Source organism: Pleurodeles waltl, chromosome 9, assembly GCF_031143425.1.
Source record: "Pleurodeles waltl isolate 20211129_DDA chromosome 9, aPleWal1.hap1.20221129, whole genome shotgun sequence".
In the NCBI taxonomy this organism is placed as follows: Eukaryota; Metazoa; Chordata; class Amphibia; order Caudata; family Salamandridae; genus Pleurodeles; species Pleurodeles waltl.
The window spans coordinates 406,686,709-406,709,664 of NC_090448.1; the positions used below are offsets into that span (position 1 = coordinate 406,686,709).

The window sequence follows — 22,956 nt, forward strand, 5'->3', positions numbered from 1 at the left end:
GTAAAGACATTTACGAGTCTTCAAGAACGGTATGGCTTAGAACAAAGGGATTTTTTATAATTTTTACAGGTACAAGACTTTTTGAGCAAGAAAACGGGTGGGCCACAGGGGTTTAAAAGCAACCAATTGCTAAAAAATATTCTGGGAGAATCTAACATGACTATCAAAGTAATCTACTCCTTATTAATGGCAGAGCAACCCAATGACTTGGGGAAGCATAGTGAACGGTGGAGCGGTAAACTGGTGGATGGAAGTGTTAATTTTTTTAATTCACTCGAGTTAGGTCATACTATGTTACTCTCTCCGTCTCTACCGGCACAACATTATAAAACTGTGTTTGACTTGTATTATACACCGGCCCACCTTGCCAAGTGGGGGGGGTCATGCGGAATTAATTGTCCAAGGTGCGGGGACCATGGAACAGATGTAATCCATATGTTTGCTACGTGCAGAGAATTAACGACACTGAGAGATGGTATGCAACTTGTGATAAAAGAAATTTTGGGTATGACGTGGTCCTCACCCCAGAAATCATGGTTCTAGGGGTTGCTGAACAAACAAGGGGACGACAGAGGGCGTTTATTTTTCTTGCCATGGTGGTATATCGATTATGTATCTCCTCCGTATGGTTGAGTATGCAACCACCATCATGGCAGCAGTGGTTGGGCAGGCTAATATCAGTGTACCATCTGGAGATCTCCCTGTATGAACGGAAGGGGAGATTGGCTAGGAGGAAAAGGAATGTTATCTGGGGACAATTTCGGAATTGGCTCATGGCTAATGATTGATGTATTAAGTCGATGCTTCCTTTTTTGGTGATAATCGGGGGAAATGTCTCTCTCCAATTGAAGAAGGTCTAATCATATATTGTATTTCTTTATGGAAAAAAGAAAGAAAAAATATTTTTTTTAAAAAGAAAAAAAGTAGAAGCAGGGCCGGCTTTAGGACTGGTGGCGTCCTGTGTGACAGTTTATTGTGGCTCCCCCCCACCCTATGACCTCCTCCTCAGTTTCACTCACTACCACCCGGCAATTGTGCCCCTCATTTCTCCATCGCTCCCCTTTCACATACATTCATGTGTTTTAAAGCACTTGTAAAGGCTGGGCTTTACTAATCCACTCAGCTAGCCACTTAAAATATAGGGGCATATTTAAGAGCCCCTAGTGCCATTCTAATGCCTCATTTGCGTAATTTTATTATGCTAATGTGGCGTTAGAAGGCCAAAAACGCAGTGCCATATTTACAAAGTGGTGCAACGCATACATTGTGCCACTTTGTAACCATTTGCGCTACATTATACCTGCGCCAGGCATAATGTATGCAAAGGGGGCACCGCCCCAGTTGGGGGGCAAATAAAATGGTGCAAAGAAATCTCACTGATTTCTTTGCGTCATTTTTTTTCCAGCACTTTTAATGCCTGCTCAGAGCAGGCATTAAAAGGAGGCTTCCATTGGTTACAATGGGCCTCTGGCTGCTTTGCAGGATTAGCGTCAACATTTGTGATGCTAATCCTGCAAAAGCACCGGATTACCATAAAAAATTCTGACGCTAGTCCCCTAACTACCGCCATGGTGCACCGTATTTTAAATGTGATGCACACATGGTGGCGTTAGGGAGGGTGCTAAGGGACGCAAGAAAAGTCGCACAGCACTGCGTGCAGCGCCACTTTTTTCAAATATGCCCCAAAGAGCAGTTCTTAATTTGTAAATAAAAAGGTGCCGGTGCCGAAGGCCCTCCTCTTAAACATGCAGCTGCTGCAATTAAATGTGTGAACACAAAATACAGAGTCAGCGGAATCGTGAAGCCATCTTGGGCCTCTTCAATCCATTTACAGGCACTTCCTGCCCCTTCAGCTCACTCTTGCGGATTTCTCTTTTGTTCCCATTGTGAGGCTTTTTTGTTTTTCTCTTCCTCAGTCTTTCCCATATGTGCCTTTTTCTAGCAGTAAATGCTTGAGGCAGAAAAATAAGCGCCCGCCCTCAAAAATAAGTGCTGGTGCTTTGCACCGGAAACAACAAGCACAAATTAAGCACGGCCATAGGGGCATATTTAAGAGCCCCTAATGCCATTTTAACGCCACATTATTGTTGTTTTCTTACACTAATGTGGTGTTAGAAGGCCAAAAACGCTGTGCCATATTTACAAAGAGGTGCAATGCATGTATTGCGCCACTTTGTAACCCTTTGCACTACATTATGCCTGCACCAGGCATAATGTATGCAAAGGGGGCATTCCACCATTAGGGGGCCCAAAAAAATGACGAAAAGAAATCTGTCAGATTTCTTTGCGTAATTTGTTTCCGGCACTTTTAACACCTGCTCAGAGCAGGCATTAAAAGGAGGCTTCCATTGGTTACAATGGGCCCCTGGGTGTTTTGCAAGATTAGTGTCAACATTTTTAATGCTAATCCTGCAAAGGGCTGGACTAGTGTAAAGAATTCTGACGCTAGTCCCCTAACTACCGCCATGGTGCGCCATATTTTAAATATGTACACATGGTGGCATTATGGGGCACTAAGGGGTGCAAGAAAAGTGGTGCAGCACTGTGTGCAGCGCCACTTTTCTTAAATATGCCCCATAGTTCTGTTTTTTGCAGCAGGCATATTAACCCTCCATGCTACCTTATGTTGAGCCAACGCTGCCGCTAGGCAAAGCCCCTATCTCTCTCTCTAGCAGGAACATTAATCACAAGAGGTATCTTGACACTTTTACTTGTTTCTTGGAGGCTAAACGTGCAAGGAACTTTTCAGCAGGTGCTTTTAAATCGCAAGTTTCGTAAGTTATTGCCAAGCACAGCGCCCCCTAAGGTCAGCGCCCGGTGCGGTCGCACGGCTCACACCGCCCAAAACATGGCCCTGAGTAGAAGGGCCATCTTACCTTTCACTGTCAGTAACCAAAGCAGATCCTCTCTTTCTACTACATGCTGTCTAGCCGAATTGACCTCATGCAAGCCAGTAGCCATTGGTTTTTTTCAGTTAACCCATTAGTCTCTTGTGATGCTATAAATTGTGTTTGACCAATGACTTTGTGTTTCACCACTGCGCATATTAGTTGCTCAATGTTCACCAGTAGCACATTATATGTTTTGTTCAGCTTAGCCGCCTATTGGCTTTGACATGGCATTAGCCATTACTTTCTGTATTCAGTTTAGCCGCCTATTGGCTTTGACATGGCATTAGCCATTACATTTTGTATTTGGTTCAGCTGCCTATTAGCTTTGACATGGCATTAGCCATTACATTCTGTATTCAGTTTAGTTGTCTATTGGCTTTGACATGATATTAGACATTACATTTGATATTTAGGTTAGCTGCCTATTGGCTTTGACATTACATTTGATATTTAGGTTAGCTGCCTATTGGCTTTAACGTAGGGTTAGACATTGCAGTTGAGACATTGCAGAGATGTCTGTGTTTTTTCCAAGCTGTGTTTTTCCACAAGATGGACCAAGCTGTTTTCTTCACACCAGACCTTAGCTAATAAGAGCACGTAGATTTTGTGTTTTACCTCGCAATCCAGTCTGAGAGCGGAATGGCTCAAGAGAACTGGCCATTCTCCAAGGTCGTTCAGATCTCACACTGAGTTTGCTTTTAAAGATGACTCTGGGCTACAGTGAGTTAGATTCAAATCTGCTTGACTTCAGGCTGGAGCTAGACGTCAGTTGCCAGTCTCCCGTTTGGGTAGATAATCTCTTTCTCGCAGTTGACCGGAGTCATCAACTTGCAGACCCCAGAAAGATGAAGCTGAGTTAGGCCCTACCGCCTTGCCCATACGGTGATGAATTTGATTTTTATGCTTTGCTTTGCAGTTATATTATATATTTGCTGTGTACATTGCAACTGAGAAGTACTGTGATATATTTTGCTTTCATTGCTGCGACTACTCTTTTAAACGTGTGCTTGAAATCTACTAATTTCGTCTCTCAAGAACTTGTGGGCGGGGGAGAATTAACAACAATAAAGGTCTTCTTTGAACTCAGAATTGTATTCCAGAGAGGTTCTGTAAGCTCCGATAGGAGATATGTAGGAAAGCAGAACATCTCTTAATGAAAGCCAGCACATCATCCAGCATGCACAAATGATGCTGACAGTACTTCACATGCTATGGTGTCATAGACATACAGCAGTACACCCGTGGCTATTCGCCAGTCACCTAGAAAGTATCATTCATCACCTGCTGGAACGTGGCAGGAAATTTTTGAAGTACAAAAATGTGGCTGTGTATTTAAGTTTAAATAGCTTTATATTTAAGTTTTGAACATACAGATAACTATATAAGATTATTTCCATTCCCTCACCATCTGCTCCTTCGACCACCTCGTACACCCATCACATCACTCATGACCCACTTTCAATAAACAGTCTCTTGCACCCCTTTTAGTCCTTATAGTCCGGGATTATGGTCAGGTCAGGTCAATGCAGTGATTTCTGTCTTCAGGTTTAAGACATTTTGAATCTTGTCTTGTGATAGTGGCCCATGTTGGTGTCATCCAGAATGCGCTTTCAGTGTTTTGGGCACTGAAGCTCTTTAAAGTCTCCACCAAGTTAATCTATAAAGAAACCCTGTTTTCTGACTGCTCTCACTTTTCTTGAGCAGTTTGAGCCTGGCTACATAACCTGGCCAATTCTGTTTCCATTTGTCTCCAGATACTTCAGCACGGCTTTAGTCCTCCACTTTCTGCCATGCTGTTCCTCATTTCCATTGTCTGTTTATTTTGCGGGACTTCAGGATATTGTCTTCATACTTTCTTAGCCACCTGTACTAAGTCTTCATACTGTAAGAATTGACCAGCCCCAATCCTGAAACACTTCTGTTCTTCTTCATAAGTGAAAAACTAGCAACTCAGATAGAGATCTCCAAGTGTGTCATCTCCTTCCACCATCTTGCCGTTCACATATCCTGTGCAATCTTTATTAATGGCCATGTGGACAATAGTTGCATTTCTTTTGAAAGAGGAGATTGTCTCATGACCATCTTTTCCACTCTGTACCACACCAGCTCTACCTGATGGATAACATACAAGCTTTGGGAACGCATCCCATCCATAAGTCCTCCTCAGAAGGCGTTTCTCCCAGTTGTCACCTCTCTGGTAGTGAGCTAACCGAGTGCTTGCCTTATAGTACAACTCAGTGTCTAGAAAGCTAAAGACCCGCTCTTCCAGGGTAGTTTCAGAGCATCAAGTCTGAAGCTGCAGCCCAGACCATGACACGAGGAGGTGATCCAACTTTGTGAACGAACAGACCATAACACGATAAGGTGATCTAACTTTCTGACTGAGCAATGAGGGGCATGTATACATTTATCCCTGCAAAACACACTGGCAGTGCAGTAAAAACATATTTTGGCTGAAGAAATTCTGCTTTCGCAGATAAGGTTGTTTATCGAGTATTACAATATTTTGCAGACAGACGAAACATGATTTAACTAGCTTACGATGTAGTGGGAATGCCTGCAGTTTTTGTTCCTCCCATTTTCATCATCTCCTCCACTAAGCTGGCCATTCCCTGCTAGCTGGATTCTGACATTAAGTATGTATACCTATGTATAATTTTTCATAGGAGTGTGATCACCCGTATGAAATACATAAATGCACACACTACTAAATCTTGATGTAGCACTAAATACCTTACTGACCTGTCCATAGCTATTGTGCGATGCCGAAAGTGCTGAGAAAATTACTCTTTCTACACAGATTAATGTAACAAAACTCTCAGCCTATGCCTGTATGCTTCTATACAGCACTCACACCATACCTCCAGTATCACCTTTGCTTAATTGTTTAATTATTTTATCATATTTACACTGCACAGGCTCCGTTGCCCCCCCCCCCCCCGATGTCTGTCTGCCTTTCATAATTAAATAGGCTTACCTCTTCGCTGATTGTGTGTGTCCAGGTCACGATGCCTCCGCAGTGTCTGATCAGCTGTTAACCGCAAATGAGAACCTTTGGGAGTTGTTTCTCAAGGTACTGCTCTTTCTCACCCTTGTGATTTTTTTCTTTTTCTACACCCTTCTCGTCTCCTTGGATATGCTGTACATGCTTTTTCAGGTTGTGCGCTTATCGTTCCTTTGCAACAGTCTCCATCTCCTGCTTCCTGCTTCCGTAGTTGCATTCCCCCAATGAATACATGATATAGTACTTCCAGGTACACTCCCAACAGCTCTTGGGCTAGAGCTCTCTTTAATTAATTGGCATCTCCACCGAGTCCTACAAAGCTCAAGTGATGGGACTCTTCTCCATTGACCCTCCAGGCAAGTCTGGAATTTTACTTTCAGTTTCTCCATTTTCTTTTCCTTTGGAGTCCATTAGGTGGGATTAGCCATGCACGTCTGTGAGGGCTACCTAGGGCTTCCCCTGCCTTACCCCATGGCTCCCTAGCCTTTGATATTACTACTTCTGATTTCAGGTGTCACAAAGGCAGTGGCAGGAACAAGCAGTTAAATGTCGTCTACGATTATGCTTTGCTGCCTGTAGTTTACACTGCTTGCCCTTTTCATGGGTCCCTCACAGCAGATAGGTGGCTGTTATAAGGCAAAGTGTACTGCAACTGGTCAACCTTTGTGATGTGAAGGTGGTGAAAAGGTGCATGATGTCAACTTTGCTACCCCCAGGGTATTTTGACAAACCACAGTTCATGCGTTCATCTTCACGTTCTAAGCCTACTTTGCTTGCCTCCACAGTGCATTCTCCTGTGTCACATAGACTCCCTCGGATTCCACCCTCTTGATTTTAATGTTCAAATGATTGGTAAGAACGTGTAGGGTGCTTTTCAACTGTGACAGGGCACGTTCCCTGTCCTGGCAATTGTTTAGTGGGAATAGTTTCAGCCCCAAAGTTTAATTATGGAAACCCTCCCAAGCTTAGGTGTAGAAACTCCCATAAGTCCCATGCCGTTTAACATCATTGTTTATTAAAAACAGCTGTAAAAATCAAGCTGCTCTAACATCCTGTAAACAATAGCAGATATTTAAACTAAAAAAATTACAGCAGCTTAGACGTGAGCTAGTCATACAAAAGGACATCTCTTAGTATGAAATCATGGTACATTGATGCACAAAGAAGTGTTCTTAACGAATATCTTCAAATGATTTTTTTCTAAACAAGCTCATTTTTTATTCAGGCATATTTTTGGATCTGCTTCAAGGTTTTGGACAAATGGAAGATCAGCATTGGTTCTGTAATATGTCACTTGATCTGCACTTACATACAATTGTACATAAAGTGGGCGGGTCATCAAAGGACAGATAGGACATTTGAAACTGGGGCAGACTTCCACTTTTCTGGTTAGAATCCCTGACTTTTTTTGTGAACAAAGTGATTTCCCCTTAGCACTCACTGGGAGGGCACCACCTGATTATTAGATGGCCATCATAAATTGTGGATTTTTAACTCTGGCCTAGTAAGACTGAGATGCTGATTATGCCGATAGCTTATCCTGCACTGCTCAAGGTGCTCAGATTTTTTGTGGTGCCTCTCAACCTTTACTCCAGCCAACCCCAGGGGTGTGACTTTCCTGATGCAAAATGGTTATACAAAAGAAAGGCAAGTAATATTTATGGGGTTTTACTTCTACTTAATTTTTATCCCAAACTATTGACCTGGGAGCACATTCAAGTTGAGGATCTCTGACATAATATAGGAACTAACAATATTGTAACCAAAAATGCTGTATCAAAAATATCGATTACAAAAATATTGTTTTCCTATACGTATAATAGTAAGCACAAGAATATTGAAAAAAATATCATTTTACACTAATATCGTTAAAAAACATACAAAAATATTGTTTAATATGTATAGTTTAAAATAGTAAATCGTAAATATTTTAATATATGACATTAATAATATAATGTAAATTCAATGATTTTATCTAATGAATACTATATAATATATAATTATATAAATACACACATACAGATGTGTGTGTAAATGTAGAAAGTAACACTTATTGAAAACATGTTTTACATTTTTTTAATTATTTTTTAAGTGTATTGTTATAAAAACACACATATATCTCCTAAAAGATATCAATTTCAAAACGTTAAAAATTACCAAAATAATAAAATATAAAAATTCAGAAATCCAGAAAAAAACATTTACTTTATTAATGATAAAAATAATCAAATGAATTAAAAGTAAAAAATAAACAAATAATAATAATAGCTATATTTAAACAATATTAGGAAAAGTCCAACAATAATAGAAATAGGGAAAGCATTGGACTTTGGAGGGGTTAAATTTGCTATTCCCACTCCAGTCTGTGCAATAGTAGGGAAAGCAATGAACTCTGGAGGTATTGAATTTACTATTCTCACTCTTATCTGTGCAACAATGGTGAAAGCAATGGACTTGAGGGGGATTAAATGAATTTGCTATTCCTACGCCATTCTGTGCAACAGTAGGGAAAGTTTGTAATTCAGAGAGGCATGATTTACTATTCCTATTCCAGTCTGCACAACTACAGAAAGTGTTGGACTTCAGAGAGGTACAATTTACTATTATCACTCCATTCTATGCAACAGTAGGTAAAGTACTTCACTTTAAACACACAACATCTAAATAATCCTATTAATTTACAACAAATATAAAACTCTTAATGAGAAAAAAATGATTAACATGAAAATAAATGATATATAAAAATAAACAATTGAACAATTTACATGATTATTAAACAATTTATTTATCAATAAAAATATTTTTTACTAACTTACCTTCCCACACTATAACCCCACCAACCTAGCAACCCACACTTAAAATCTAACTAAAATAAATAAGTATAACACAAGATTTAATAGTCAAATAAAACATTATTCATAAATTAGTAAATAATAATCAATTAATACTTTAATAACTTCCCACTCTATGCTCCTACCACCGCAGCAGCCTGCACCCAATATATAACGTAAAGTCTATAATTATTGCACAAGTTACATGATTACTAATCAATTAAATAATTATTATTAAATTAATTGATTATTATGTAATTAACTTCCCATTCTATACACCTACAAACTGAGCACCCCACACCTAATGTATAAATAAAAATAGGATTAGTAGACAATTACATAATTAATCCATTAATCCATTAAATATTTAAAAATTAATAATTGTTAATAAATTATTCCTTAACTTCCCACCCTATACCCTTACAAACCCAGCAACCCGCACCTAATATGCAACCTAAAAAACTATAATTATTATACAACTTACACCATTAATAGTCAATTAAATAATTAATAAAACATGTATAAGTAATAATTATATTACTTAATTAACCTACCATTATATACCCCTACAAACCCAGCAACCCTCACCTAACATATAATAAAAATATATAATTATCACACTGTTTACATTATATTCAATTAACCAATTTAAAATAAATTAATAATTAGTTAATTAATTATTACCTCATTAGCTTTCCACCCTGTACCCTACAAACCCAGCAACCCACTTCCATACTTTAAATTACTATTAGCAATTAAATTAAAAATTATAAATGTCATTAAATAACAAACTATATTGAAAAATATTAAGTTATACAAATAACATAAAATTAAAATGAGCTATAACACAGTCAGATAATTCAAAATTTATATTTTTGACAACTATATTGACAACTCTGATTATGACCAACATCATGGACCTTAACCTACCATTATCTACAGCACTGACCACGACCAACACCAGTGACAGTGGCTATTACCACTGGCCGTGGACAGTACCACTGACTATGACTAACATCCCAACCAGGTCTATTGACGATGCCTAACACCATTTACCATGGCCAGCTCCACAGCCCAAGACTAGCACCACTGACCATCCACAGCAGAGTGCATCACAGTCACAAACAGGATCATTGACAGCAAACAACATAACTGACCATGCTCTTTGTGTCTCTCTTTTTCAGGTGAGGACATTCGAAGATATGATAGAGGACAGAGGTGAACCTCCCTCTCCTTACCTGGAGGTCCAGACAGCACCCACTGAAAGTCAGCAGGAATTCCTCTGGTTATCAAATGGTGCCTTCCTCAGCAAAGTGATGAGAATGATGTGAGTACAAGCAAGAATATCAGCTATGCAAGCTTTCCTGGTTCCATCCCTAACTTTTTACATCCTTGCCCTTTCCCATATTTCTGCTCTGTCATTGCCAGCTCCTTTAGGTTGCTGTGTGAACCCATTTCAAGTAATCAAGTGAATAAATGAAATTCTAGCCATCTCTGACATAGTTTACAAAAATGAATCCACTGACAGCCACTAGTTACATTTCGTTAACCCTAGTGTCTAGGTTGGCAAGAACTCCGCCTGCAGATTTTACTTTGGATTTAGAAGTTCATTCACAAATCGGAGGATTTTTCATGTGTGCTGAACTCTAAATCATGCTATTAGCAAACATCATAATCGCATTTGAAAGTTGTCCTTCCACGTTACATCCCTTTGCCTATATATTTTTTAACTTCTGTTTACTTGTTAGGTACAGCGTATCTTAGCTAAGGCCAGGTACTTTAGTTTTAATGCTTCATTATCAGATATATGTCTTCATGTTCATTTTTCCTGCCCTATGATGGAGGAAATTCTGCAGATGTATGCTTCTGTGAAGTTAGCACTTCCTTCACATATAAGAGGGCTTTCCTTTATCATCCCGCTTAAACTAGTGACTGGGCTGGAATATAAGGTGGAATATAAGGAGTTAATGAAAGCGCATTTCAAAGCAAAATATAATCATGAAATAAAATTAATTTGTGAGTTCCTATTTAGCTTGCGAAATAAACTTTTAGAGCTCAGCTAAAAGGCACTCCGAGTCTTTTCTCAACAAGTTAATTTCTTTTATTATCAATAGAGAGCCCTGCCCTAAACTTTTTTCAGCTGGTAATGGCTTTAGGTTTCACAAAGAGTAGGAGAGATCTTCAAACTAAGAGGGAGTGAGTCTCCAGCTCTGTAGCGAAACATATTTAGTAGCTGATTCTGATTAGGCTCTTCTGTTCTGTAGGAAGGAAACTCAGGGCCTGGTTTAGAGTTTGGCGAGCAGGTTGTTGTGTTACAAATGTGATGGATATCCTGTGCACTTTATGAGAAGTACTGTATGATAAAATGCACGGGTAATAAGGCAGACAGTATATCTGTCTTGTTTGTGACCAAATAACCCATCCACCAAATTCTAAATCACTCCCTTGACTCAGAGCAAATCCATTTAATTGGGTTTCCCTCTTTTCTCTCCTTTGAAGAGAAATCCCTTCAAACTAGAGTGTACTTAAGACGTGCCTCCAAAGTTAAATTATAACCAAAGTGTGTAACAGGAAGAAAGAAATGTTTATCTTTTAATGAAAGACATAAAAGAAAAGGGGAAAATCCTGTCCTGATCTACCTTTTAGGGCTATTTTACCACAGACATCTGCAAGGCAAACTGTTTCCACTGGCCTATCCAGTCTCTTATACCTGTCTGTACAAGTTTAGAAAGCTGATTATGGAGGAGGAGGGGGCCAGCCAGGTCACTGGGTAAAAGCTTGGCAGGCTGTGCTCCATCAAGGATCAAGATCTGTCCAAGAATGAAAGGCAGGCTACTCAACCCTAAATTCCTGAATTACACCCCCCCGAGTCTTGGTGGGAATGTTAGAGGAGGAGCAGGAGTGAATGAGAAAGTTAGAAAGATTCTTTCAGGAGCTCATTGTCTCCCCTCCCCATAGGGCACAGTCTTGGAAATGGCCACTAGTAACTTCCTAAGAACAAAATGAGATGTGGTGTGTGGCAGATAGGAGCATAGAATATCACCTGTTCCACTCCACCTTCTTCCCTCCTACACATTGGATAGCCTAGTATGAGATTGGCTGCCCGTTTCTCCTCTTTGCGCCAAGACCCAGGGCTTTGCAATTGGTGTATTTCTCACTTGTCCTCTGTCTTCTGTTTCCATGGCAGCGACCCCAATCCAAGGACAGTACGGAGCTGTCCAAAAGCGCGGAGCCAGCAAAACCTTTTCATCCTGCGCCAGCACCTTCAGGCTTTCTACCAGGTAAGTGACACAGCATTTCTCTGCACTAGATGGAGAGGAGAGAGACTCTAATTTTAGAGGGTTTTGACCAATAAGGGAATCAACTCAACAAAGGGCTACAGGGTTATCCCAGTCCTAAAAAATAGATCCAGACCCCTTAGAGAGGAGTCTATACCGCCAGAGAGAGGAGGAAGTCCAGAACCCCAGAAAAACAGGGTCCAGTGCCAGCACCACGTAAGAATTATATTCAGAATCTATGGATACAAGGGAGGTACCTTTTGAGCGCGGGACACGTTTTCTGCCATTCTGTGAGTACTCGGGCGGGTATTCACTGTGTATTATGTGAAGTTATTTCTCTCAGACCTGGTTGTGTCTGGTTTCGTTACAGATAACAATGTTTTATGTGGGTTGACAGCAGTATGTTTAGCTCATGGTTGCCTAATTTGGTTAGACCACTACAACATCAAACACAGGCCTGTGCTGCCCAGCGTGTCCGCTTCATGAATAATTTAATTGAAAGACGACTATGCCTGGATAAATGTGCATGTTCATCCTTGTTCTGACTTAGGTTTTGACTTAGGTAATGTGTGGTGTAGATATTTTTGGCATATTCCTAGTCATGATGCACCTCCCACTGAATTCACCTGGGTTAGTCACTAATCGCTGTTGTTTCTATCTTTCAACATTTTATAGTTTGGCGTGCAACACGTCTACTATGGTGCAGAACGATACAAGATAGGCCTTTTTAAACTTAAGTTGGCCCTCATTATTTACTTGATTTTTTCTGTTTGGCCTGGGGTCTCACCTGATATTCTTCTTTAGGTGCTATTGTTCTTAAGCGGTTACCTTTTTAATCTCAGTGTATTATAAATGTATACATTATTTGTTTATTAGGTGCCTCTTTTCCTCCATGGTCCTGATGAGGCCCGCATTTGATAGGGGCCAAAACGGGCCGACACCTTCCTTGGAGGAGTTGCTTGAAATCTGAAAAGCCATTTAAACATGTGCATGCGAACCACATCTTTGGAAAGAAGGTTATGGAAGTGTCCTTTGAATGTGTTTTCTTTATAAACTACCTCCTATGTGGACTGATTTCATAAGTCTACCGCCACATCTAACGGAGTAAATTGGAAGATTGGAGCAAGACTGTATTAAACTGCACTTTTAGCTAGAAATCTGGCACAGTTTGTGTCTGTATGTGTTTTAGTGATTTGTCTGTTTGTTATATGCTCTTTGAAGTAGATATGATGTTTTCACATTTCAGGTGCTTAGTGCTTTAAGTAACAGGCTAATGCATGATTTTGATGAATTGAAATTTGTTCTAAGAAAGTATTTTTTATATCTGCAGTGACTAATTGAGGTACACATTGGTGTAACAATGTTTGTAACATTTGTCCCTATTACAAACCTTTCCTTGTATACTAAATTGATGTACCCGGTTGTAATAGGGTCGCTAGGGTACACCCCTGTTGACAATATTGCTGTGCCTCCTCAACATCTGCTATGTCAGCCACTCTCACGTTGGGACCAGCCATCTTCCCTTACGGGGAGAGGAGTTCACCTGGCAACCTGACTAACCTAGCAGTATTTTCCCATATCTACCTGATATATTGTTTTTTGTATGCTGGGTCCCCTCAATGGATTTTTGCTGTTTTGGGGCTAGGGTGGGTGGGATTGTTCTTGGGAAATTTTCGGTTTTCAGAGTGGGTGAAGCTAGGAATGGTTGTTCTTAACATTGCTGACATACTTCAGACACTGCATATGACATATATTAGTAGACACTGCCTTGGCTTGAGCCTGTGGCACCCCTTGACACACCTATACAAATTATACATGGCATCCAGAAATCTTACATGGCCCAGTGCCTTCCTTGCCTGTGGTCCGATTTATCTCCTGGAATACGAGGGGTACGAATGATGCCTGTAAGGCCCGACAGATGAGGCCTACCTTAATCGTCACCTTATAGACATAGCACTCTTACAGGAGCCCCTTCTGATGGGACACATGCTGCATAGACTATGGGTGGGTTGGGTGGCTGAACTACAGGTGGCTTTATACCCGGCAAATGTGCAGGAAGCGGCAGTAGTGATTCTCAGGGCGACTCCGTGACACCCTGCCAAGGTGATTTATGAGAAAGACGGCAGATACATTATCCCATCTGGTAAGCTGCGGGAGAAATGTCTAACACTCATTTCCATGTATGGTCCTAACATGGAAAAACATGATTTCTTTACAGAATTATGGCGGATGGTATTGGGACAGAGCCACGGCTCTGTGATCTTCGGAGGAGACTTTAATGTGATATTAGATTCATTTCTCCACAGACCTAGTGCCAGTAGACACTTGCACCTATGGAAAGCTCACCAACTAAACAACATCATGCAGGATAATTTGTTGGTGGACGTGTGGTGACTCCGGCAAGTGAACACAGTTGAGGGCACCTGCACCACGTACTCACAGAATGATTACTGGCTGACTGGTCACTCTGGATATCTGCCCCTGCGTGGTCCGAGTGGAGCACCTGTCGAGAACTCTATTGGATCACTCCGCCGGTGCTCATGGAGCTCTCGTTTGAGGATGGGCATACAAGGGCGTTCGCAGGCCTGATCCCATCGGAGGGGTTCCATGATCCACCCTTTCAGGAGGACATCCGAGCCGTTATTGTGACTACTACACCCTTAATTCTCAGAGGTGTCCTCTGTGGGCAGCTTTTGGGAGGCTTTTCTGGTCTTAATAAGGGGGACATGTATATTTAAACAACTGTGTATGATGAGATCCTTGCATGACCGATTGACGCCCTTTGACACTAGCATTTGCAGTCTGGAATTGCAGTATGACACAACTGGGGGTGAAACAATGCTCACAGACCTTAAGCAAAAGCTCACTGAGTATAATGTGCCGGCTGACAGAGAGTTGCATTGCATGACCACAGATTCCAGAGGCAGAGTGTACGGGGAGGTGGAACAGTGGGCAAGACACTGGCTAGCCTTCTTCTGAAGCCTCAGACTGCAGACTACATCCCTCATATAGTGGGCAAGTTGGAGGAGAAGCTTACTGACACTGATTGCATCACATGGACCATTATCCATCTTCTTGTATCAAGCCACGTTCCACCCGTCTGTGGAACAATTGACGGCTTACTTGCAATCCATACAGCTTCTTTGGCTGGACAGTAAACACAAGATGTACCTTGATGTCCCATTCACGTTTGAGGATACTGTGCAAATGATCCTTGCAATGCCGGGTGACAAAGCGACTGGGCTGGGTGGGCTGCTGCCTTCTTTCTATAAGGAGTATCCCCAGATGCTGGTGCGTCATTTGCTCGTGATTTATGAAGAGGCCTTCAGGGTTGGTAGGCTTCCCCCATCTCTCCAGGAGGCCCCTATTGTTACTACACTCAAACCAGAGAAAAATCCTGAAATCCGTGAGTCTTACAGACTGCTCTCTATGTTGAATGTGGACAATAAAATACTGGCCAGATTGATTGCAGGCTGGTTGGCCCCTTTAATACCGATTATTGCCTGGCCATACCATTTGGGATTTGTCTGGGATGGTGAACTGCCCACAATCTTTGGACAGTGTTTACCCTGCTACATACCCTAACTACGGAGCTGCAGGCTGCTGTGATTTTTTTTGGGTTCCAGCTAAAGCATTTGATTCGCTCGAATGGGAGTATTTCTTTCACCTCCTGAACAGGCTTAGCATATCCCGGTTATTTTATATGTATCTTACAGTGCGCTTATGGGTGAATGGCGCGGTTAGACTGATTATCTCTATGTATGTGGTTGATGTCAAACTTTACATCCGAAATCCTGCCAGCAATTTATCTCCAGTCCTTCGGGGTTTGTCAGAAATGGGAGCCTCTCGAGGATAACGATGAATTGGGTGAAGTCTGGTATTTTTCCTCTGATGCAGGGTACGAGTAGGGCCAGCCTTGAGTATACATTGTTTTGGGCTGACACTGTCGTTAAATACTTAAATGCATGGATGATTAGGAATGTAGAAGAGGTGTGGCATGAGAAATATGGTAAAAAGCTGACTTGACTGTAGGACTGAGTTCCATTTTGGAATAAGCTGCAGCTTTCTGTGGTGAGCAGAATTGCAATTGCCATAATGGTTGTTCTGCCCAAAGTTCTGGATCTTTTTGTGAACATTCCCATTCTGCTCTTCAACTGTTTCTTTACCCGCTTCCACACCTCCCTCACTGCCTTGTCATTGGCGGGTCGTTTGAGCCGGGGGCTCTGAGCCCCTGACATGGAGCTGTATTATTATTGTGCTTAGGCCCAGTGTGTATATTATTGGCACCACCCAACTCCTTTCCAGTCCAAGTGACTTTTGAATTGTAAAATGGGGTGCCCTGGCCGTTGTCGACTGTGATATGTCTTCCACCGTAAATGCCCAGGGCTGAGGCGGACACTGTCCACTCTACAGTCTGGGTATGGCAGTGCCTCAGACTGTGGGCAGCCTTGGCAATCCTGAACGTTAGCCCGAGCTCCACCACACAAAACCCAGCTTTACCACATACAGTGGACCTCAGGTTGTGTGCCAGACTGGACAATGCCACAGTTAATGACAATCGGGTGACTGTTCCCTGGGGGCACCTTTGTCGCTATGCATAGCATACAGGCTGACCTGAACAGCACCCCGCTAGACACCTTTTTGATACATAGACTCCCTGCCTCCGTATAGGAGGTGTTCCCAACGTTCCGTGCTCCTCTCCCAGAGATCCAGGCACTTGAAGCTATGTTGGGTGCCACCTTCCCAAGGAAACCCATCACCATGTTATATGCCATGATGCAAGAGAAAGCACTGCTGTATATCCCGAGGGCTGGTGCTTTTTAGCAGCAGGACTTGGAGGTGTAGTTAACAGAGAAACAATGGGTCCACTGTTGTACACTGACAAGTATGTTATCCCCGAATTAGAGACGGCGCCTGATCCACTTTAAATGCATTCATAGATTATATTGCACTCCGTTTGCCCTATGTAAAATGGGCCTCCTGGAGGAGGCTCAGGGCCTCAATATGTGTTTGGTGGATGGAAAACTCAGTCCGTCAAACTCCTGACAGGGTGTCCGCCACCTAAGCGGCGACCTCCCAGCCAGAGCCATTATGGGTCTTCTTGTAGGTTGGTGGGAGGAAACCTAAGTTTCCGCACGCTGGCCTAGTGGGAAACAGACTACATCATTGTCTCCGGCTCATAATTGAGCCGGCGGCAATGCTGTTGCCTGCAGGGTGCACCAGCACCCTCGCAATGTTTATTGTCTGCAAAGCACACAGCGAACATTGCAATGGTGCTGGCCAGGGGGCCCCCCTCCATCTATTCTCCACCAGCCTTTTCATGGCGGTGTTTACTGCCATGAAACCACTAGCAGAAAAAGAGGTGGTAATCCCCAGTGCCCAGGTGGATTAGAACCTCCGCCACCTCCAGACCACCGGGATCCAAAATCCTGGCAGAGCTGGTGGTTCTCTGGTGGTCCAACCGACGGGGTTGTAATGTAGCGGTTGGACCGATGCATTGGCGGCAGTCCAGACTGTTACTGCAAGTGTGACGGTCTATAGACCTCCACACTCATAATGAGGCCCTAGGTGTGCGAGATGTGGGGCACTGGATGCAGATTTCCTGCCCCTAGCGTGGTGCTGCCCTGGACTGATGACCTTTTGGGATTCTGTGTTGCACACTGTGGATGCCATCACTGACTGTCAAATCGATAGAACCCCATTAGTGGTCTTACTCCATGGGGTATGTGCAGGACATCCTGAAGCACATATGACGTATTACGGCCATGCTCCTTACCCTTGCTAAGAGGCTGCTCAGTATGCATTGGGGCGACAACCAATTCCCACTACACGATGCTGGCTACTGGACGATGTGTACTGTTTCGAGCAGTTAGATGCTTACTGGGCTCCTAAGCCTTCTCGACAAGGACATATGGGTGCCACTAGTTGCTCGCCTGAACATTTGTGAGACATTGGATTGCCTTGGCTCCCAGGCTGCTCCCGGCGTGTGTGACTGCGGCCTGAAGCTGGAGAGTTTACTGACTGCCAGGGTCACAAATGGAGTTCAATGGCTGGGGACAGAAATGGACCTTCATATATAAATCTTCCTGCTCATAAATCTATGAAACATTCTATTCTAGAGGAAGGGGATTGAGAGATTCATAGGGTTCCGACTGATATGATCTGACTGAGTGTCACTGGCTTATCTTTATTCTCGTACAGTTTTGTACGTCTGCCCTCTTTATTTTCTCTTACTGTTTGTTGCTCTATTGCTGACAACTTTAAGGTGAATAAATACATTAAAAAAAATAAGGGCCTGATTTAGAACTTGCCCGATGGGATTTAGATTTTGGCGGACGAGATATCTGTCACCGTTGTGACGGAGAAACCAGTCTGCTGAGTTATAAATCAGGCCCTAAGTTTCTTACATGGGCATCGTCTAATAGTAGTAAGCTTTGTAAAACTTGTCCAGGAGAATGCCTGCTAAGGAGCCAGACGGTCTTCTATTTCTTACCAGTTGGCCAGTGTTATCTTTTCCAAGTAGGAAAAATGCAGGTTAGCCGTAAGGAAGAAGAGTCCTAGATAAACACGGGGTGTTGTTGGATGTGCATATAGCAAGCTATGATGTAACAGCAAAGATTATTTGTCTCGAAGACATACACAATTTGAGTGCCCTTGGGCCTATAGCCAAACAGGTGTGGCAACAGGGGAAGGTCTTTCAATTCCTTAATTGTAGAAAATGTGGCTGCAGTCATGTTAGGGGCAGAAAGTTGTTTTATGAATAGAAAAAGGCCATAGCAGACTTAACAAGTTTTTATTTATGATTTCACATTTGTCATTTGAGTGTGAAAGGCAGAGCTTAATCTCTGCGTAATGGGTGTTCAGGTTTCCATTTCATGTAGCTCAGGGGAAAATCGAGTATTTTTAGATGTGGTACTTTTCATAGAACTTTCCTGCGGAGGTGCAATTAGATCGAATGAAACATTGATTGTAAGGTTCCAATAGTAATTGGACATCGTCAGCTAATTCAGATGACCTAGGAGCCACTAATTAAGAACACCTGGTATTGTGATAGGAGGCCGTGTCATAGGGCCTCATTACGACCCTGGCGGTCATAGACCGCCAGGGTGGAGGCCGGAGGTAGCACCGCCAACAGGCTGGCGGTGCTACATCAGGTATTCCGACCGCGGCTGTGAAGCCGCGGTCGCCCAGCCGGGTCCGGCGGTTTCCCGCCGGATTTCCCCCGGCTGGGGGAATCCTCCATGGCGGCGCTGCATGCGCCGCCATGGGGATTCCGACCCCCTTCCCGCCAGCCTGTTCCTGGCGGTTTACACCGCCAGGAAGAGGCTGGCGGGAACGGGTGTCGTGGGGCCCCTGGGGGCCCCTGCACTGCCCATGCCACTGGCATGGGCAGTGCAGGGGCCCCCTAACAGGGCCCCATTAAGATTTTCAGTGTCTGCTTGGCAGACACTGAAAATCGCGACGGGTGCAACTGCACCCGTCGCACCCCAGCAAATCCGCCGGCTCCATTCGGAGCCGGCTTCATCTTTGCTGGGGCTTTCCCGCTGGGCCGGCGGGCGATCTTTTGAAGATCGCCCGCCGGCCCAGCGGAAAAGTTAGAATGGTCCCCGCGGTCATTTGACCGCGGGGCGGTGTTTGGACGGTTTCAGCCCGGCGGGCGGCGCCCGCTGCCCGCCGGGGTCGGAATGACCCCCATAATGCCAGAAGAAAGGATTACAGGAATTGTCAGACAAACAAACGGAAAAGGGAGGACTGACCCGACAAGATGACGTTTCTGAACAAACACTATCCAGAGCACGACCATAGTTCTCAGTTCAAATTGATGTTGAGCTCTGATGCACTGCCTTTCATGAACTTTGAAATTGCCAACACTGAGTACATGAATGGATACAGATACCTTTAATTATCTGTGGAATGACAAGAAATGCACATCAGAAGTTACCTGAAGATGAGGCAAATGAGAATCTGCTACACATTTGCCCTGGGAATCAGGGAACCGATGACTAAAGAGAACAGATGTAGAAACAGCGGTGTAAAGACAGTTAACTACATGCAAGACCATTCCATCTAATGATTTGTCATACTTCTCAGAAATGAATCAGCTTACTCTATAAAGTTGTAATATCCCTCTCCGGGTTGCCTCAATGCAATCTTTGCTCTACTTTGACCCTGGTGTGTTTTATTCCACCAAAATTAAGCTTATTTTTACTATGAGAGTAATCACAGTTGTTTTTCATTTTAAACTTGATTAATTTTAAGAGTCCTGGGGTCTCAGTTTTATAAGTCACATTTTATTGGCTGTTACTTTTACAAAGTTATTTTGGGGTATTTCCCTTCACGGATGCGCCTTACTTTACAGTGCTCTATTGAGTGTAGTGTTTACTGGTGGTCCAGACCCCTTTTCCTGTGTCAACCAGCTCAATCTTACAAAAGTACATCAGCTGCAGGGACGCTCACCAGATGTGCTCAGCGGATGTGCTTGAGTGGTTGCGACGCTGACGTGCCTAAATCAAACCTGTCTGTGCCTGTCCATCCCCGATCGCCACCTGCCTACACGAAAAAAAAACTTTCGAGAAACTTGCTGAAGAGATGTCTTTACTATTTTCTTCTTGTATCGTTGTGCAGGTTAGTATAACGTTTTAGGAACTCAGACGAAAAGATTATTTTAAGAGTGAACTCATGGTCGACACTGTGGTATTCAACCCGTGCTCACATTTAAATTGAAGTTCAATTCAGGATTCCCAGCAGACTGGACTTTCGCTACAGGATGCAGGAGAAGATGCCTCATCTAATTGCCACGTACTTACATTTTACAGACTAGCTTCTCAAATACTGCAGAACGGTCATTTTAATCTTTCTTCTGATTGCTTTGAAATGTTAGACAGGCAGACAACTTTCCACTTCAACTTACTTTTCCATTTAGTATAAGAAACCTTGTTTTGCATTTCGGTTTTCCCTCCTTTTTCTGTGACAGAAAGAGTTCATTCCTTCGGTGATTATAAAACTTATCTTCACACACCTTCAATGCTTTCGCTCTTCTTGACTATTTTGTAATCTGATTATCAGAATGTTTGAGGGGTAAATTTCATCCAGTCAGGAAGCCAGCGCCAGTTCAGTAGTTTAATGTTGAGCTCGCTAAGCTCATGAGGGTGTTTCTGAGCTCATGAATATGTGTGAATTGAACTTTAGTGGAGCGGCTTTTCTAGTTTCCTTTACTTCGTACAGCGCCATAATGAAATAACTCATTTTCAGCAGACGAGCAGCATACAGTTTTGCCTAGCTAATAAATAGTTCTGCGAGCCCACTCAGCTTTTATACCCAAGTTGGGTATTTTCATGAACCTATTTTTGTTCCAGTGACCTTTAGCAAGTTGTCTTTTCAGGTGACTCATTTGTTGCACGCATTTTAATGTAAGTGCATGTTCTCTTATCGTTTGATTAGAATGAAGGACATGAAAATCTTAAGACACCTCCTCTTGACAATATATAGTAGGCATCATGAGAGAAGTTATATCTAAGAACATCTTTAGCTGGACTGTGTTTCGCTTTAAATTGTGTGGCCACAAGATACATCCTTCTTTACAGTATCGGCCTAGGGCTTATTCATACAGTTGTAATTGCAGTAGCAGAACACTTGGGAAATAGCATCCTGGAGGAGATATTTGGTATAGCCATATGGAACTGATTAGTTCTGATGCTCCTCTTAGCCATAATTATCATGAACAGACTTCTCAAATTTTCTTTTCCACTTTTGTATATATGGCCTTAGAAAACCAATGTTACAGTTTTTTTTAGGCATTAGGAAATTAAGGGGGTTATTACAACTTTGGAGGAGGTGTTAATCCGTCCCAAAAGTGACGGTAAAGTGACGGATATACCACCAGCCGTATTACGAGTTCCATAGGATGTAATGGACTCGTAATACGGCTGGTGGTATATCCGCCACTTTACCGACACTTTTGGGACGGATTAACACCTCCTCCAAAGTTGTAATAACCCCCTAAATGTCATGCTCAGAATAATAGGATGTTGAGCCGAGGACAAGTGTCAAACTTGGTGGGGGGCAGAGCTAGCCGTGCCCGCAAGATGGTTGCATAGTAGAATAGCTCCCGCTTGCATTTTTACTATCCTTAAGAATCCTGCACTGAAAAAATGGACAATTGACCCGGCATCATTGCATTCTTTCCCCAAAGATGCCCTGCTGACGGTGGAGACCTGTAGGGAGCAGATCGGCTGAGCCGATTGCAGCATGATCCTGGGCCTGGCGAGGAGGTGCCTCGCAGTGAGGTTGCACCGGAGGGTCGCCGTATGTGGGGCCTGAAAATCAAATCCTGCGCTGCCTGGGCCCGGGGTTGCTCGTGCTGTTGCCAGCTGAGGTGGCGGGCTTGGACGGATGGTTGTGGACTGTGCGGCTGGCTGGACTGTTGTGGAGGGAGCAGACTGGGTCTGTAACTTGCAGAGTGCGACCAGCGGAGGTCGATCGGCGCCCGCGGCTCCCCCGGGGGTTTGGAGCGGGATCGCCCTTGCACAAGAGGCACTGCGTGGGCCTCAGACGGTGAGGAGCTTGCTGCTGTATGAGACGGCTGCAGTGCAGGGCTTCCTGGGCACTGGTATTTGTGGTCCTGCTCGATAGATTTACAGACCGACCCAGGGGTGAGCCGTTACCCAGGAGCGGCCCGTGGGAGCATGGGGAGAGTGCCAGGACCCAGTGAGGAGTTACTTTTGGTGAAGTGGAAGTGCAAAGGCCGCCCCCAAAGGGGGCATAAAGGGCCGGTGCCGTAATGGCCGCCTTGGCTGCCTTGGCCCGGAAGGGACCGGTCAAACTGGTTTTGGGAAGGTGCACACCAACTAGGTGGCGACACCCCCCACCCCCATTGTTGCAACAGGTGGGGAAGGAACGAAAATAGTGACTAATGGGGGGGGGGGTTTGCTGTCCTTCATACCCCCTAATGG

At 43.4% G+C, this 22,956-nt stretch overlaps 1 protein-coding gene across 1 annotated transcript in view; it reads left to right on the plus strand.

The window, feature by feature from the left end:
* LOC138259410 (girdin-like) overlaps positions 1–22,956 on the plus strand; it is a 632,998-nt gene that overhangs the window by 76,314 nt on the left and 533,728 nt on the right. The window contains exons 2-3 of the mRNA XM_069207157.1: positions 9,911–10,053; positions 11,914–12,007. Of these exons, the coding sequence (XP_069063258.1) occupies positions 9,911–10,053; positions 11,914–12,007 (237 nt within the window). The remainder of the gene's footprint in view (positions 1–9,910; positions 10,054–11,913; positions 12,008–22,956) is intronic.